We start from the raw sequence: 18,433 nt of genomic DNA, 5'->3' as shown, positions 1-18,433 counted from the left end.
GAAATATTTTTACTTTTTTCAAACATTTTGTCTTTTTGAACAGGCAGCAGAAATCCAAGTCAAGATCAAACTGAAGATTTAAGGAGCAAGAAGAGGGTCACCCTTCTACCAGTACTCCAGTCCCTATCTCGGAGGACACCCACCAAGGGAGACCCAAGAAGCAAAGGCTACATCAAAGATAGGGTATCCCCATTCGACGTTGTGAAAAGGCACAGAGGCAGCCTGTTTCCCTTCAAGGTTCGGGTAGACATGGATAGACCATTCAACATTGAAGAGGGCAGGGCATTTGATGTCAAGGAACAATTCCACATCTAAAGATCCCATGAGGTCGGGACACACACAAGCTTCTTTATCTGTCAGGAAGACTGTGGAGGTGGCTCGGAAGATTGAATGCGAGGAAGCTACCACCTATATCTGACTTGGAATATTTAAGAGTATATTCACCATCCAGGCCTTCTTCTCCAGTGGTCACTTCAGTTTCGTAGAGTACTGTTCAGCAACCTCCATTTCATCGATGAGAACTGACCATTGGTGGGAAAAATAGGGCCCTGAGAAGGGTGTACCTTACACTGCAATCGGCTTGCAGAGAGGAGGGTCGGGTCGGTAAGGAATCTGCAGCTACATGTTCTCTACCAGAAAAGGCGTTACAGAAGTTAAGTAACTTGTTCATCTGATACAGACTTTTAACAGTAGATTTGTTAGCTCAGGATAGATACTCAAGCAAAACCTCCATTAAGTGGGTGTCCAAAGCCAATTTTAAATTAATAACCTTGCAGGACCGCATGGGCAAAGTGCCCAGCACAGGTGAACAGACTTTCCCGACAGTAGTGTTTGGTAAATGTGGGCACAGTGCTGCCTGACAGATATCCAGCAAAGGCACTCCGCAGGCTAACGCAGTTGTCGCAGCCTTAGTTCTGGTGGACAGAGCACAAAAACCCTTAGGGGGTTGCTTCTTGGCCAATGTGTAGCAGATCTAATGCAGAGCACTGTCCAACTTTAGATGGTCAGTTTCTACACAGCCTTCCCTTTCTAAGTTCCTACGTACTCCACGAAGAGATGTTCGTCCACCCAGACCTGTTCTGTGCGATCAAGGTAGAATGACAGTGCCTTTTTTGGACGGTGAAGTCTCCCCTCTTCTATGGAGGGATGAGGCAGAGCAAAAATGGGAGGCAGGGTGAAGTTCTGGCCTACATGGAAGGGATTTGTTTTGAGTTTATAAGCCACAAACAATTACCCTAAGGTGTCTCAGCGCTAAAAAGAACCAGGGAAATAAAATCAGTTAGGGTTTAGAAAAGAGCCAAGTTTTTAGTAACTTATGGAAGCTCCAAAGAGAGGGAGCAGATTTTATCTCTAAGGGAAGGCAATTCCTGTTTTTGATCGTGCTGTGGCACAATCAAATTCCTAGCTGAGCAGGACCTAAGAGTTCTGTTTGGGACGTACCATCTGAGTTTTTCTTTGAAGAAGGTAGGACCTTGTCCCAGGAGACCTTATAAACAATAGAAAGCATTTTAACGGAATCCTTTGATGCACAGATAGCCAAGGATGGTTCACCAAAGCGTGTGAGGCTGACTGGTACCTCAGGATTTGCCTTGCCGCTGTATTTTGTAAAGTCTGCAGCTTTTTTAAGGGAGATTTGGGTAAATTAACATAGTCCAGTGCAATATTCCAATTTGAACATTACAAGGCAAAGGGCTGCTGTTTTCAGCAGGTTTGGGGGAAGAAACTGTGCAATTTCTCTGATACTCCGCAGCTTAAAGGCTGTAGAGGTTACTTTATTGACTTGTTATTTATATGTTAATTTATCATCAATCAGGACACCCAGGTTTTACACCTTTTTCACTGGAACCGGGAGTGAACCCAATTGTCAGCCACCATTTGGGATTCCAAAAGAGGTATTTTTCCCAAATCAGATGACCTCTGATCATAACCTTTGGAAGGAAGAAGGCATGTGTCCAGAGGACCAGTTTGTCAGGGTAGAAGGTGGTGTAGGGAGGGTGCGCCGAGAGTGCCTGCAATTAGCTGTCCCTCCTAGCCGATGTTATGGGCACTAGAAAGGTAGTTTTGATGGTCAATAGCTTAAGAGGGCCATTGTGCAGACGCTCAAAGGTTGCACACATCAAAAAGGTGAGAAGATTTAGATCCAACTGGGGCATGGAGGATGGCATGGAGGAAACGTGTTGTAACCCTTTAAAAAGACTAGCCAAAACAAGTGACTTGAATAAAAAAGGTTGGTCTGCAGCCACAAATATGCTGAAATGGCTGCTAGATACGCTTTAACTGTGCCCAGAGCAGAGCCCTGCTGGTCCATCCATAGAGACAACAGAAGACCCATAGAAAGACGTGTAGAAAGGTGGTTGATGTTGTGGGAAAAACATGTCACAAAAGTATCCCAACAGCAGGTGTGTACCTACTTGGTGGAGGGACTCCTGGCAGCTGGAATAACATCAGACTTCGGGAGGAAAGTCTAAAACTGTCAACTTCCATGTATGAAGGTGAAGAGTGCACAAGTTCCATTGCAGAACCCTCGCCTGTTGCTACAACAGAAGATTCTCCCAAAGAGGAAGCCTGATCAGTGGACCAATGGTTATGTTCAAGAGCTCAGGATACCAGATTCTCGATGCCCAATCCGGAGCCAGAAATTTAACTTGGGCCCAGTTCTTGATCTTCTTGAGAACTCTGAGCAGAAGTGGTATTGATGAAAAGGCATAAAAGAGGTCAAAGCTCCACCATGAAAAGTGACTCCGAGCAAGAGTAGGCTTGGAAACAACATCCTGCGAAACTATGGACATAGAACGTTCCCAGTGCTGGCACTAGATCTAATCTAATCAAAGCTCTTCCCACTGCTGAAAGAGGCCTTAAACCACCTCTGGGTGAAGACACCATTCATGATCTGCTAGGCATCTTCATTCAGAGAGCCTGTCAGGTGCTGAACCACCAGGGAAATTCCCTGAAGTTCAAGCGATGTCCAGAGATGCCGAGCCCATGAGCCGAACCCTTCCTGTTTGTTGTAGTACCACATGACGGGGGTGTTGTCCGTGAACACCTGCACCAGCCTTCTCTTGATCGAAGGAAGAAAGTCTTTCAATGACGAGCGAACCGTCTGAACGCCAACAGGTTGATGTGGAGCTCTTACTCTGCTAGAGACCAGAGTCCTCGGATTCCCGCCTCTCCAAGATGGCCGGCCAATCCCAGAAGTGATGCATCTGTCTCCAGAGCCAGTTCTGGCTGGGAAAGGGAGAGAGGTCTACCACTGACCCAATCGCCGTTTGTCTACCACCACCGCATATCATTCACAGATCCCTTCGAGATCTCTACCATGTCAGACAGATTCTGCTGATGCTATGCCTGCTGTGACTTCACGTCCCACTGCAGCACCCACATATGCAAATGGGCATGTGTACCATGCAGGGGGCTATAAGCCCCAACAACCTCAGCCACATTCTCACCGAAATCCAGGTTAGAGCTGAAACTTCGGTATCATAGCCTGAATATCCTGGACTCGCCGCTGGGAGGCTAGGTCCGAAACTGCACTGCATCCAGAAGAACTCCAATGAAAGGGAGCGTCTGAGAAGAAGTCAGGTGTGACTTTGGTACACTGATAGAGAATGCCAGCGAGTACAGAAGGTATGTCAGTCTGGAGATGGGAGATGACGGTCTGGGGCGAGCCTGCTTTCAACAGCCCATTGTCAAGGTAGGGAAAAACTGGAACCCCAAACCACACAAATGAGCTGCAACCACCGGCATCACTTGCATTAACACCCGGCGGCGATAGTAAGGCCGCAGGGAAGCACATCCTGCAAGTCCAACACCACCATCCAGTCTTCTAGGTCAAGGGTTGACAGAAGTTGTACGAGTGTGAGCATCCTGAATTTCTCTTTTTTCAGAAAGAGATTGAGAAGGTGAAGGTCTAGGATAGGATGAAGGCCTCCATCCTTCTTCTGCATAGAAAGTAGCAGGAATAACCACCACAACGTACTTCTGATGCCGGCAAACCAGAAATTCCTGAAAAAGCAAGGAAAGGTGGTCTTCCGTCAGCCAGTTGTAAGTAAAGTGGCATTGGTGGAGGGGTAGTCACAAAGGGGAGGGAGAAGCCCTTTTGGACGATTTGAAAAATTCAACTGTCAGACGTTACTGACCACCAGTGGTGCAGGTGATGGCGTATCTTGCCCCCTACTGGATGTCCATGATGGTCGGAGGGCCAACTAAAGGGGTTTGGAGGCTAAGGCTGCTGGTGGATTGATCCATCATCTGACTACCTGTCCCTCTGTCCTCAGCCACAAAAAGGATAGGAAGCCTGCTGGCCATGAGGGTATGGACGCAGTTTGAGACCCCTTCTATGGGGGTGACGAGGGGCCAGAGACAATCCCAGGGAACTATTGTTCTGCTGTCCTTAAAGTGCTCCAGTGCCGACACCGCCTTCTTTTCAAAAAGACCAAAGCCATCTAAGGCATGTCCATAAACAAATCTTGGACATCCCCGAAAAGCCAGTGGTTCTCAGCCAGGCGTGGTGCAGCAAGGTAAGCCACGAACAAAGTACTCTACCTAGCAAGTCGATAATGTTCAGTTCACATAGTATGGTGAACTTTGCTGTGTCTCTCCCACCCACAATAGCCTGGGAGTATGGGTCAGGCTCACTCAGAGACAATAGGCAGCATTTATGAAACTGAATCCCAGATTGTATGAGACTCTCAGCCCAAAGGGTACGTGGTGTTCACTGACGATAGTGCAATGATGGCTGAAGAGAACATTCTCTTGCCCAAGGTATCCAGCCTCTCAGAATCTCTATCTGGTGGAGTGGTAGGGAACGCACTGGGTTTGATCCTAGAAGTGTAGACTTGGCTCACCAACCTCTCCGGTGCAGGGTGCTGGGTAAGGAAACTGAGGCTCCCAGGAGCGGGGTGATGGCAGCGGGCAATTGACCAATGCACAGGAGCCCCTGTCCAAGGTTTGGACCAGGCTCCAAGTAGGACAACGGTAAGGGCTTCATTAAATGGGAATAAGGGTTCAGAAGGGGCGACTCCTGACTGAAGTACTTCTGTTAAGACGTTCGTCTTGACTGGCTCTGTGAACAGCTGAAGGTGCAAGACCTCAGCTGTCCTACACACCATCACAGCAAAAGAAACCCCTCCTTCCGAGCCACAGGAGAAAAGACCAGGCCAATGTCAGGTGCCGTGTTGACATTTTTTGCCAGTTTCTCATACCCGTTGTCCTCATTCCCATCTCCCATTTGTCTCCCTCTCTGGATACTGTACCTTTTACATTTGATAGACCTAATCAGGAGAGCATGGTTTCGGTTGCCACCGGAACAGGTTTCCGGCAACACCGATCCTGTGTCAGAACTAGGAATGATAGGTTTGGCACCACCATGGAGTGTCGGTGGCGTGGACACTTTAGCAGGCGCTGAGAAAGTTCTTGGTCTCATCAGAGGCTCTGCTCTAGACTGGACATGGGATTCATGGGGCGAATCAGCTGGTGGTGATCCAGTGGGGGACCCTCTCGAACCCGTGGGGCCTGAAGGCGCTCCAGAGGGACCAGGCACCCTAAATATGAGGTGCATGGGCTCATAAAATTTCTTAAGCTGGACAGGGATAGCTCCTTGAAAGTCAGAGAAACACAAAGTGGACCCTGACTTGGACTCCGCAAAAGTGCAAGGCCTGGAGTGCAGACATTCCCAAGTCTCTTCAGAAGAATTCGACAAACACGACGTAGTCTAAGAATGGTTCGACCTTTTCTATTTCTTGTGATAGTGGGAGGATCCAGACTGATGACTTAAGAGTGATGAATAATCACCGGGCGCATCTCCGTGAACAGTCCTGGGACATTCTGTGCAAACGAGATCTTGAGTGTCAGTCGTCTGACGTTGGGTGGCGAGGAGCTTGAGGGATCACTCCCTCAGTGACTTAGGATGCATGGCGCGGCAGGTTGTGAAGTCATCATACCTTTAGAAATCTGCCTATGATGAGCAGCACATGGTGTGAAACCAGCCAGTTTCTTAGAGGAATTCCTGTCACACCAGGAGAGAAAATCTATCAAAAACTGTCAGCAAAAAGTCTAGAATAAATCCAGTCCAAAAATTACTGAGGGTAGCTCTGAACTGACAGGACTATCTAGAGTAGAGAGAAAAGAACGGATGTCAGTGCGCCAGGTTGGAGCCTATATAAGTATTGTGCAGAAGACGCCACCTATCGGTGTGCAGGGGTACTGTTCAAAAACTTCTAGACCCAGTCTGACGCCTGGGTATTAGTCTAAGGTTAGGAATCTGCAGCTGGAAGACTGTATCACATGCATGAAATAATCCACCTTGATAAAGTCCTCTTTTGAATTGACGTTCCTTTTCTCTTACCTAAGTAGTCCATAAGAGCTTATCGTCAACACAGAAGTCTATTGTTCGATTTATGTAAAAACTAACTGCTCTTTTTGGTTCTAGCTTATAGAGTCTCTCTTCCTCCATGGAAGGGTAATGGACTGACCTACCTGAAACAGGGTGACAACCTTAGGTAGAAAAGCATCTCCGGTCGTCTTTCACTACAGTAATAGCCAATAAGAACAAGTTACTTACCTTTGTTAACACCTTATCTGGTAGAGACAACCTAGCTGCGATTCCTAACCCTAGAATATTCCCCAAGCGTCACATTGGAACCGGAAAATCTTGAGCAGTAACCCTGCGTGCCAGTAGGTGGTGTCGAACAGCTCTGCAATAGCATCGTATGCGTTGAATATGACGTGGGAGGTGCCTATTTAGGCACCACCCCTGGGCGCTGAAATCAGGTTGTGACTTTTCCCACACCAGAAGCAAGGAGCTAAGCCTGAAGGTTGATGACCAGTGTGCACATTCTAAGGTCCTACAAAGGCCTTTAGGCGAAATAGTCTAGTTCACAGAATGGGGAGGATGGGAGTGGTGGTAATTAATCTGCAGCTAAAGTCTTTACCAGATAAGTTATTAGCGAAGGTAAGTAACTTGTTTTCATTAAGACTTCTAGCTGCAGATTCCTTACCTCAACATAGATACCGAAGCAATATCTCCCCGGAGGTGGGTCAGTGAACTGGCTCAGACCAAAAATGTGTGGGGGACTGAACAGGCGAAATGCTAGTCACAACGGACCTGACTGTTGAAGCAGTAGTGTATGGCAACATATGTAAAGATACCCAAGTAGCAGCCTGACAGATAACCAAGACAGGGATTCTGCGAACGAACACTATAGGCACAGCCTTGGCTCAGGAGGAATGAGCATGCAATGCCTCCGGGAGTTGCTTACTGGCTAATACGTAGCAGACCTTAAAGCACAGTGTTATCTATCTGGAGATGGTCTGTTCCTGCACTGCTTTCCCGGTGTTTCTTGGTATGGTCTATGCAGAACACAGAGTCCAGGCGGTGGTAAGACTCTTCCTCCTTGGAGGAATAAGGTGGAGCAAAGAAAGTCTGCAGCATGATGGTTTGGCCGATATGAACGGGTGTTACAACATTCGACAGAAAGGAGGCGCAGATTTGGAAAACCAGTTTGTCCGGGAAGAAGCTGGTATATGGAGGTGGGACATAAAGAGCCTACAACTCGCAAACTCTGATGGCAGAGCTGATGGCCAACAGGATAAGTGTTTTTAATGTCTAACGTCTGCGAGGACAGGTATGCATGGGTTGAAATTGAGAACACATCCAAAAATGTCGGAACCAAATTAAGATCTCATTGGAGCATAACCAAAGGTTTGGGAGAAAACATATGCTTCAGAACCTTCAGAAAACGATTCACAAAAGGTGATTTAAACAGACAGGGTTGATCCAGCAACTGCAAAAATCCTCAGATGGCCCTAGGATACCCCTTAACTGTGCCCAGATCAAGACCTTGCTAAGCTAAGGACAAACCAAACACCATAATGGATACGGGTGGTCAATATTTTTCTCAGCAAACCAAGCCACAAACTTGTCCAAATATGGCAGGTGCATACAGTTTTTGTTCATGAACGGCTGTCTGCTAAGATGACGTCACAGACCTTGAGAGGAAGGCCAAAGACCCTCAACTGTCCACACTCAATTCCATGCATGAAGATGCTGTGTGCACAGGTTCGGGATGCAGGACCCTGACCTGTTGCTGCTACAGTAGGCCTCCCAAAAGGCAGCCTTATTGGAGGCCAGATGCACAGGTGTTCTAGATACCATAGTCTCCTCACCCAATCCGGAGCCAGTAGGATGACTTGGGCCTGGTCGGTTCTGATCTTCTTGAGAACTCTGAGGAGGAGAGGTATCAGAGGAAAGTTGTATAGGAGTCCCATATTCCAGTCTAGTCTTAATGCATCTCCGAGCAAGAGCAGCTTTGGAAACTCCAGCGCACATAAGTGCTGGCATTGCATGCTCTCGGCGGTGGCAAATATATCTAGCTGGGTCCTCTCCAGTCCTGAAAGAGACCTGGAGACACCTCCAGGTGCAGATACAATACGTGGTGCGTGAGGCACAGACGGCAGAGTTTGTTCGCCCTGGCGTTCAGAGATTCCATCAGGTGTTCTATGAACAGGAAAGCGTCCTCATGTTTCAGCCATATCCAGAGGCGCAGAGCCTTCTGACACAGCGCCCTCGGTGACTCTTCCCCAAATGATGACGTACCACATGGAGGTACTGTTGTGCGTGAACACCTGGACCAGCTTCCCTTTGATGGAGGGCAGGAAAGTTCTCAGTGGCAAGCGAACTGCCCTCAGCTCCAGAAGATTGATGTGGTGGAGAGTCTCCATCTGAGAACAGAGCCCTCTGACCTCCACTTCTCCCAGATGGCTGCCCCAGCAAAGGAGAAATGTATCGGTCACCACTGCCAGCTCTGTGTGGGGAAGAAGGGTCTGCTGTTGACCTATCCGTGGTCCTATAACCACCACTGCAGATCTTTTGCATTCTCGCTCTAAACCTGAACCTGGTAGGGGAGATTCCCCTGATGGTGCGCACATTGGGAATTCAGATTCCACTGCAGAGTCTGCATATGCCATCGAGCGTACTTCACCATAAGGATTAAGGAGGGCATCAGAGCCAGCAGTCCCAGAGTCAGTCTCACCGAAATCCAGAACCGAGGTTGAAACATCAGGATCATAGTCTGAATGTCCTAGAATCGCCGGAGGGTAGACCCGGAATTGCACTGTGTCCAGAAGAATGGCTCAGATGAAAGGTAGCATCTGAGGAGGAGTCAGGTTTGACTTTGGCATGTTTATAGCGAACCTCGAAACTGAAGGAGGGCGAGCCTGCCCTCAGCAGCACATCACTGAGATAGGCGAGGACTGCAACTCCTGACCTCCACAGATGTGCTGCAACCACCGCCAACACCTGAGGGGCACTAGTGGGAGCAAAGCACACTGGAAATACTGCTGGCCCACAGTGAATCGCAGGTAAGACCGATAAGGCTGTAGAATGGGGATGTGAAAATAGGCATCTTGCAGGTCCATCAATACCATCCAGTCTCCAGGGTCCAACGCAGACAGTACCTGAGCCAGCGTTAACATTTTGAATTTCCCCTTCCTCAAAAAGGCTCTGAGGGCACAGATCTAAAAAAGGGCAGATGCCTCCATCTTTCATGAGCACCATATAGTAGCAGGAACACCAACTACAACCTACTTCAGATGCCGGCACACTCTCGATGGCTCCTCTGGCCAAAAAAGCCTGCCCTTCCTGACTCAACAATGAAAGGTTGTCATTGGTCATTCGATCTGAGGACGGTTGCAGGGCCGGCAAGGTTTCTATGAAAGGGAAGGCATGACCCTGCAGAACAAGTTGGTGTTGTCCAAAGGTTGCCCGTGTTGCTGCGATGGCATAATTAAAAAGTATGGAGGCTGTGGCTGCCAGGAGGTGGAGGACTGGGTAGATCGCTGGTCTTGGATCCCACAGGACTTGTGGGAACTGCGCCCATGGCCATAAAAGGATGCAGTAGTCTGCTGGCTGGCTAAGGACTTGGCTGGTAGTCCCTACCGAAGTCATGGAATGAGCGAAAGGAAGAGTGCGGCAGGCGAGGGGCCATGGTGAGTCCCAACGACCAGTCGGTGGCCCTACTCTCCTTGAGGAGCTTAAGCGCCGAAGTGTCATCAAAGGGCATGTCCATAAGGGATGCCTGGACATTCCCAAACAAGTCAGTTGATCTCTGCCAGGCATGGCGATGGAGTGGCACTGATAAAGCAATGGCCATGCCCAGTAAGTCTATTGTGTTCAGCCCGCATCCTATTGAGAACTTTGATGCGTCCCTGCCTTCGGCAATAGCCTGTGTCAGGAGGCTTGGCCTCTTTAGAGATCATGAGCAGCACTTGCGCTATCTAGTCCCATACTGTGTGGCTGTATCGGACTAAGAGGCATGCGGTGTTCAACAATTGCTGTGCAAGGCTGGCAGAAGAGAAAAGCCTCTTTAATTCCCTATTGGTTGGAGTCTAAGGGAAAGCACCAGGATCCACCTTTGAGTTTGAGGCCTGCACCACTAGGCACTAACGAGTGGGATGCTAGATGAGGAAGATACTCGAGGACGCTATGAGGAAAACAGATGCAACAACGCCGCTCTGAATTAAGGTTACAGACCATTACTCTGGATCGGATTTCTTGTGGGACGCATCACAACATTACCGTCACCTGCATATCGTGTGGTTGGAATTATCACCAAACTTTAATAACATATCAACACAGGACTTAGGAGCCTTGAAAAAGTCACAGGGCTAATCCCCATGCTGGCGACGAAACACGTGTTCGCTTGTTAACCTGTATATAAAGACTGAGAACAAAAGGATGAACCAAAACAAAGAATAAAAGAACAAAAGAAACGTGTTCTAAACACTTTTTGCACTGTTTTGACTTACTGTAGCTACAGCGGTCATACCCTTATGCGTATTGTGTGCTGGGGCTGTTGTTGTCTAGATGAGGAAGGTATGTCCCCCAGGTGGATTCTAATAGTCCTGTGCATGGAAGAGCCCGTGCAGGGCTAGGACAAAGCCCAGAGCAGGACATCAGAGATGGCTTAATTGAAGTGCAGAAGTTCTGTGTGGGTCACCCCGGGTTGAAGCACCTCCATCAAGATATTGGTCTTGACTCCTACTGAGGGTAGCATGAGGTTGAGGGCCCCAAATCCCTCTACACCATCATAGCAAAGAAGGCCCCTTCCTCCATGGCCACACCAGGAGGCGAGATCAGTCCAGTGTCTGGTGAGGTGTCCAGTCTACTGGCATCAGCCATGTCCTCATACCGGTTATCTGTGGCCAAAAGTTCTTCAAGGGGATTAGGGTAACAGGGATCCTCAGACTCACCCCAGTCATACTCCCCACAGGACCCATCAAAGAAAGAAGGCCTGGCCTCTGACCTTGATGGTTTGTTGAGCGACGCCAAACTGTTTCTGTATCAGAGTTGGAAATTACTATGGGGTTAGGGTCACGTGACCTAATCCCGGCGAAGTCTGTCCGAAACCAGGGACGAATCCAGAGGGCCTGACTGGCCCAGAGGGTAAACCCAAAGGCGTAAACCCAGTCAGGACACCTCCCGAACCCATGAGGCCCGAAGATGCTCCTGAGTATGGTCAACCAAATACGAGGTGCATGGCCTCAGAAAACCTTTTGCTTTGGGTGAGAATCACAGCAGCCCTGGGAAATTCAGGGAGGTGTAAGCAGACTCCGGCTCTACGAGTGGAGTGAGGGAGCAGGGTCTAGACATGTGGCATTGTTCTCACGCCTTGTCAGTGAACTGGGACCGACACTGTGAAGTAAAAGAGCGCTTCCACTACTTGGGATTCTTATGGGACTTACCAGACAACGATCAATGGAAACAACTCCAAGAGTGGGTCTGGGACATTTCACGTGACTAGGACCTGGAGAGGTGTGCAGTCACCTGAAGTCGTGCTGCCAGAAGCTTCATCGTCTGCCCCCAAAACATTTTAGGATTTATAGTGCTGCTGTCAGAAAATACCCTGGAGTCATGGTCCAGCTGCAGGCACCACAAACCAACCTAGGGGGGGCTATTTCACACTCATTTGTCTGTGGCAGGCTCCACGGGGTGTTTAAAACCCACAGTGTTTTTTAGGGGACAACCCTAAGCACAGTGGGAGCACAAATGCTCAATACATTTTTTTTTTAATGTGGTCGCTCGTCCGGATCCACGCTGAAAAGAAGTCAAGTCAAAGCACTAGGAAGGAGCCTATATAGGCACCACAAACATAATATTTGGCACAGACATCTACGACACATACACGTTCAAAGCCAGCACTTAGCACACAGATACTGCTCACATCCGGGGAATATTCTAAAGTAAGGAATCTGTAGCTAGAAGTCTCTAACAGTGTTTTGAAAGTCAACATTCAAGAATGTTAAAACTAAATTGAGGTCCCACCGGGGCATAATAAAATGACTTAGACCTTTCAAGAAATGAAAAAAACAATAGCTGAATTAAATGGGGATAGTTGGTCGGAAGGCAGAAGAATGCAGACAAGAAACCAAAGAATGTTTGACTGTCCCCACAGCATAGCCTTTTTTTTAACCATCTTTTTATTGATAAATACAAGCAGAACAATCACAAGACAGTACCATTTATACATTCTTATTCCTTACTTTGTTACACAGCATGATCAATTTTCATCTTTTAGATATCCTCTTTCCCTTTTCTTATCACTAGTTCTCATCCCTATTGGTGAAGCGGAGAATGGGCTGGGCTGTCTCCTCTAGTGGGGGCGTGCAGGGGTACCCTCTGTACTTACACAGCACAGCCTTCTTGTGCTAATGAAAGAAAACAGAATATCGAAGAAACACTTTCAAGGGAGCCACAGGGTTTTAGAATACTAAGTGAGAAAATTTGTTCCACCTTCTGAAATATACTGTTTAGGTGGAATCACCGAAAATTTGTTCCACCTTCTGAAATATACTGTTTAGGTGGAATCACCGAAAGTAGACATAACTATCACTTCCAATGGTAAATAGAATGCAGCTAAACGTTCCTACTCAATCTCCAGTTATGAACGTGTATGAGAACCTGGCCCTCACACTGGGAAAGCAAATTTATCCACAGAGGTATTACAGAGCAGGGGATGGTGGAGCGGGAGAACATAGTGAAAGGGGCAGGAGGTCTGCAAACTACACCCTTCTCGGCCAATGAGTAATGAGGATTAATTGGACCTGATCTTGGGAAATCTTCCTCAAAACCAGAGGCATCTAGGGTATTGGCGGAAAGGCATAGTGAAGTGGCAAATTATATTTTAAATGAAACGTATTCTCCAAGGCAAAATGCATAACATAATGGACAATACAGAAATGCAAGCAATGGGTGGTGTTGTGAGTGGAGGAAAAAGGTCCACCTGCGGTTTCTCCCACAGAACAAGGGAGTAAAGGACCATTTCCGGATGGAGATACCTTTCGTGGGTGGCAAGATGACTCCAACTCAAACGGTTGGATCTGAAGTTTAACGAGCCAGCCAGATGATTGCCTATTATCAATATACCATTTTGATGCATCTTGGGCCAGAGACTCAACGCTTCTCAATATAAAATATGAGATTCCATTCCCTCTTATTTGTTGCTATACCATATCGCAGTCATATTGTTTCGGCAACATTTGAAAACGCTGACCGCAAATGGCAGGGAGAAAAGCCTTCAGTGATAGCCTTATTGCTCTGAACTCTAGCAGGTTAGCATGATACTGCTGGGCTCCTGGAAACCAGAGACCTCTTATCACCAATCCTCCAGGTGACCTTCCCAACCTAGAGTGGAGGCGTCTATCACCATCCTAGTCACGGTCTTGCGAGGACGGAAAGGCAACATTACAGTTAAGCTGCTTTTCACTTCCCACATAGTAAGATACATTATTTCGAGAGTTTGAACACCTAATGAAAGAACAGTTACTCAGAACGTTTTAAATCTATCAAATTCTGAACCTTTTCCCCAAAGAGTTTCAAGCCAGCAAATGGAAGTCCCATTATTTTTTTCTGGATATCAGAAGATAATTTTGAGTTCCTTAGCCAAGCCAAGCGAAGGTCCCATGGCTCTTGCTACAGAATCTTCTGAGTCAAATCCTAAATGGATGATATCCTTAATAGTTGCTTCACCATCGCAGACTAATTCTGAGAAAAAACTTTACAGATGAACTGGGAGATTGGAAATTACTAGATTGGTCATATACCACACAGCATGAGTGTAAAAGCATAACACATGAGTGGCATTTAGTGATTTTAACGCTGCCATTTTTTTTAGCAGCTTCTAGTTTCCTAGATTCCCCATCAGCAGTGGCTACTGAAAAAACACCAGGAGATCTCCATCTACCTTCTTTATCCCTGGCAATAAAGCCCTTTGCTTCACTCTCTTTAACAACCTTGTGGTGCATACTCTTACAGGAGTCAAACAAACCTGTGCCATGGTCTAAACATCATAGGCAGATATTGTGGGGGTCAGTGATTGACATTTTAAACTTAAAATTGAAGTCATGAATAAGATGAGAGAGTTCCGAATCACCGTTGGTGGTGTAGAGAAAGAGAACTGCCATTAGCATATCAGCTGGGCACTTTATATTCAGTGACATCACCAGGTGTACAGCCGCCTACGTCGACATGGAGTCGGAGTCCTCGGACAGCGTAAATGAGCTATTGCAGAAAGGTTTCTGGGTCCAGACTGGCGTCAGGGGCTGTTCACAAGGTGAGGAATTTGCAGGTAGAAGTATCCATCAGACATGCAGAGTAAAAGCCATGAGCAATGTTATCATGTTTAGTGGAGGGAAAAGAAAATTACATTCTGGGCATTGTTTGGTAGCTTCATGTGGCCTATAGGTTAATTTCGTACAATGACTACCCCTATGTGGTGTTGTAAGCTTGTAAGCTCATCTGTGGTTATTGAAATGTTTTCATAACAAATTTGACACCTGTACATATTACTAAAAATGAGGAACCTCCAGAAGAAGTAGCAATTCGAAATTAAATGCAGCAGGGTAAGGACACAAGTGTCTACAACAGATGTTCAACCTGCACTTTTCAATGTGGAGCAGATAATCTTAATAGCTTTAAAGCACTTAACGTAAAATCTAATGCCATGAAAGCCAGAAAAATCAAAAGACAGTAAATGGTCTCAACAATATATGGAGAACAATAACCAAAGGCAGCAGGGAAATTTGGCACTGTGGATCTACACCATGGCAGACCTTGGGATTTTAAAGACTTTGTTTCAAACTGCATGTCTCCATTTTTCTTTCAATAAATGACTCTGAATGTTGTAACGCTGCACAATAGCAGGGAAGCTATTCATGTATAATTATGAGGTTTAGCAATAGGTTATACAGCATGGCAGAGTCATTTATTTAGATGCCCAATTTCTTGGCTTTACTTCCCTTTGGCAAGGGGAGGGTTGATGGGGAGTATGGGAATGGAATTGATTTAACATATGTTGTCGTAGCACTTTGAAATGTCAACCTGCTGTATTAAAAACAATAGAAATAGGTGTTATCAAAGAAAACGTGTGTATTAAACAAAACTTACTTGCTGTGACAGTGTAATAGCAAGTCAATGATGAAAGTCTGCCATGCTTTTTCTTTACTAAGCGCATCAAGTGCTGTTGGAATCAAAGCAAAACAAAGAGTCATTGCCTCCAATGCTTCACAACAAACTTGTTCATCATCTAGATCTGGTTCATTTCCTGCATTTGCCTGTAAAATAGGAATTAAACATAATCAGATATATACATAAAAGAAAACGTCACACTGTATATAAGGTACCCCTTTTTACCCAAAATGAACCTGACAATTATATTTTATAATGTTAAGGTACAGTTATCTACAGTTTATAACACATGGTTATTGATGACAGGTAGTTGTTAATCCTATCACTCCAACGAGCATAAAAGGATACTCAAAAAACATGGGTACACTATGACCATCATATATTATTACCCATGAAATAAAAAAAATGTACACGTCAATGGTCAACAGTGTCCGAAACACAGAATTCATGTCCTGAAGAATACCTAACAATGAAGAGCCAATTAAGCACAAGGAGCTGTGATCGAAAGGTGTAGGAAGAAATGTCAGCGATGTGACAAAATTATAGAATAGTTTCCATTAAATGTATTGGGAAAAATAGACAAACAAGTGTGCCAAAAATGTTGTCTACTGAAAAAGGGTTCAGGGATTAGTAGCATTAAGGCATAGTTAGGGGAATTTAGGGTTCAGGGAAGGTAGCATGAAGGGGAAGTTCAGGGTTATAAGGGTTCATGTATGGGAGGCGTTAAGGGATGATTATAGTACAATTAGATAATTTAAAGAATGTATGTAGTAAAAACAACTTAAAATTAAATATTTTCATTACTTTCATTGGTAATAATGAAGGAAACATCATTACCTCGACAATTTCAGCTCTAATGTAGTCAACATTTTTTTATTTTTAAATAATCTTTGTTTTATGTCCCATACGGTAGCACACCACCCTCCCCCCTCCCTCCACTCCCTCAGAAAGGTAAAACATCAGTACATAATGCATTAGGTGCAATAATAACCGCAATCATAAAATAAAATAACAGTGGGTTTTCCAAAAGTATTAATTCGGATACAATCCTTTGGGTCTCTGTTCTATTGGTATCTATAAAGATATATGTGATTTTCCTAGAGTTAAAAATGCATATTCCTTGTTAACTAAAACCAGTCCAAACAACATGATGATAAAAAAACATGCATAGTCTCTACCCAGTCCCGCGATGCCCTTGCATCCATTTGATGAGAGGATCCCAGATTTTCATGCCCTTTTTGTGTGCACAACACCCTTTTCTTTTATATATGGCCACCTCCAGGCTACACGTCAACAATCTGGCAAGCCATTGTTGAATAGCTGGTGGGCTTGAATCTAACCAAGCCAAGGTGATGCAGATCCTTAAGACAGCCATAGCCAAAAAGACCAATCCCTGTCCATTCCCTACTCAGCTTGTTCCTGCCATACCTAATATTATTTATTCTACGGATACTTCTATTTTTGTTCTTAACACTTCTGATAAAAAAAATCTGAAATATCTGTGATTAACTTTTGCAATACATTACAGGATGTGAACATATGAACAATGTCCGCTTCATAAAGTGCACAGCGTGGACATACAGTTCCTTTTCCTGACCACTACTAGGCTATTTTATAGGGTGTATAGTACAATGAGAAACCAGTCTTATAAATTGTGCTTGCAGCTTAGTGGATATTAAAAGACTGTGATAATTCATGAGAATATAAAAAAGTTTCCCCAGAGACCCCTAATTTGGTCTACCATTTCAAAGAGCATTTATCCAGGTCATCGGGCATAGCGGCATTAATATAAGAGTTACTTACCTTCGGTAACGATGTATCTGGTAGAGACGATTCTAGCCGCAGATTCCTTCACGTAGAATTATCCCCAGGCCTGAGACTGGATCCGGAAAACTTTTTTGCCCAGCATCCCTGCGCGCCGGGGAACCGGCATCACGCGACTCCGCCCAGGCGTCGTCCCCGCACGGGACGTCAGCAAGTTCACATAAGTCCCACCCCGGCGCGCCTACCTCAGTTTTCTCTCAGAACTTTTCCGCGCCACAACGCGGAGTCAGCAGACAAAACTGAGATCATAGGAACAGTATGCGAAAGAGCAGCAAAAGGGAATGGTGAGAAACAACACCATAAAGAAAAGCACCCAGCACTGCATTACCCGAAGGCAGGAAAGGAATAAAGAACAGGGCAGCAACCCTGCTAGTACAGAGACAGCCCCCACCTTGACACAAGGGACATATGTAAAAATGTCACGATAACATGCAACAGGACTACAACCCCAACCAAAGTCAAGAAAGGGGAACCAGTCGGGGACACACAGGGAACGACAAAACTCCAAGACATCTCCATCACAGTGTGTGACAAGCCCATCAGGAACAAAGGCAGAGGCACAGCCAAAAGACCCCAACCTCAAGGGTCGCAAAGAGCCAGAAGTACCAACAAACCTATCCTTCCATGTGACAACGGGGAGGAAAAGGGGAGCAGCCCGACAGTAAGAGGGAAAGAATGTACTCATATAAGACACAGCCACCCACAGGGAAGCGAGTGCAAAAGACCAAATAACAAACCCTCGCAGAACGGGGAGTAAGGGCGGGCCGTGAAGTAATCTGCGGCTAGAATTGAATATGCTACTTACCAGTATGCATCTGTTCTTGGCATGTAGGGCTGCTGACATTCATATCTGTGCATAGATCGCCGCCTAGTGTTGGGTCCGGATGTTTGCACGTTGTTGTCCTGGAAGAGTCTTCGAAGTATCCTGAGATAGGTGACTCCTCCCCTGGACCACAGTGCGCATGGGCATCCTCTCCATCCTCAGATTGTTTTTCGCCATTGTGGCAGTGATGGAGTAGATACAGAAAGTGATGGCCATGCTATACAGTAATTCTGAGAGCTGCAGCTGCTACAGGCGCCGGGGAGGAGGGAGGGCGATATGAATGTCAGCAGCCCTACATGCCAAGAACAGATGCATACTGGTAAGTA

General features: G+C 46.2%; 1 protein-coding gene across 2 annotated transcripts in view; it reads right to left on the bottom strand.

Moving 5' to 3' along the window:
* Window positions 1-18,433, bottom strand: part of USP9X (ubiquitin specific peptidase 9 X-linked) — a 1,605,828-nt gene that overhangs the window by 671,013 nt on the left and 916,382 nt on the right. For both annotated transcript variants that reach the window (XM_085622934.1, XM_085622935.1), the window contains exon 26: window positions 15,440-15,606. In XM_085622934.1, the coding sequence (XP_085479060.1) occupies window positions 15,440-15,606 (167 nt within the window). The remainder of the gene's footprint in view (window positions 1-15,439; window positions 15,607-18,433) is intronic.

The sequence above is a fragment of the Triturus cristatus genome, chromosome 8, assembly GCF_964204655.1.
Source record: "Triturus cristatus chromosome 8, aTriCri1.1, whole genome shotgun sequence".
NCBI lineage: Eukaryota > Metazoa > Chordata > Amphibia > Caudata > Salamandridae > Triturus > Triturus cristatus.
The sequence above is the reverse complement of the archived record's forward strand: the minus strand, read 5'-3'. Positions and strand labels throughout refer to the sequence as shown.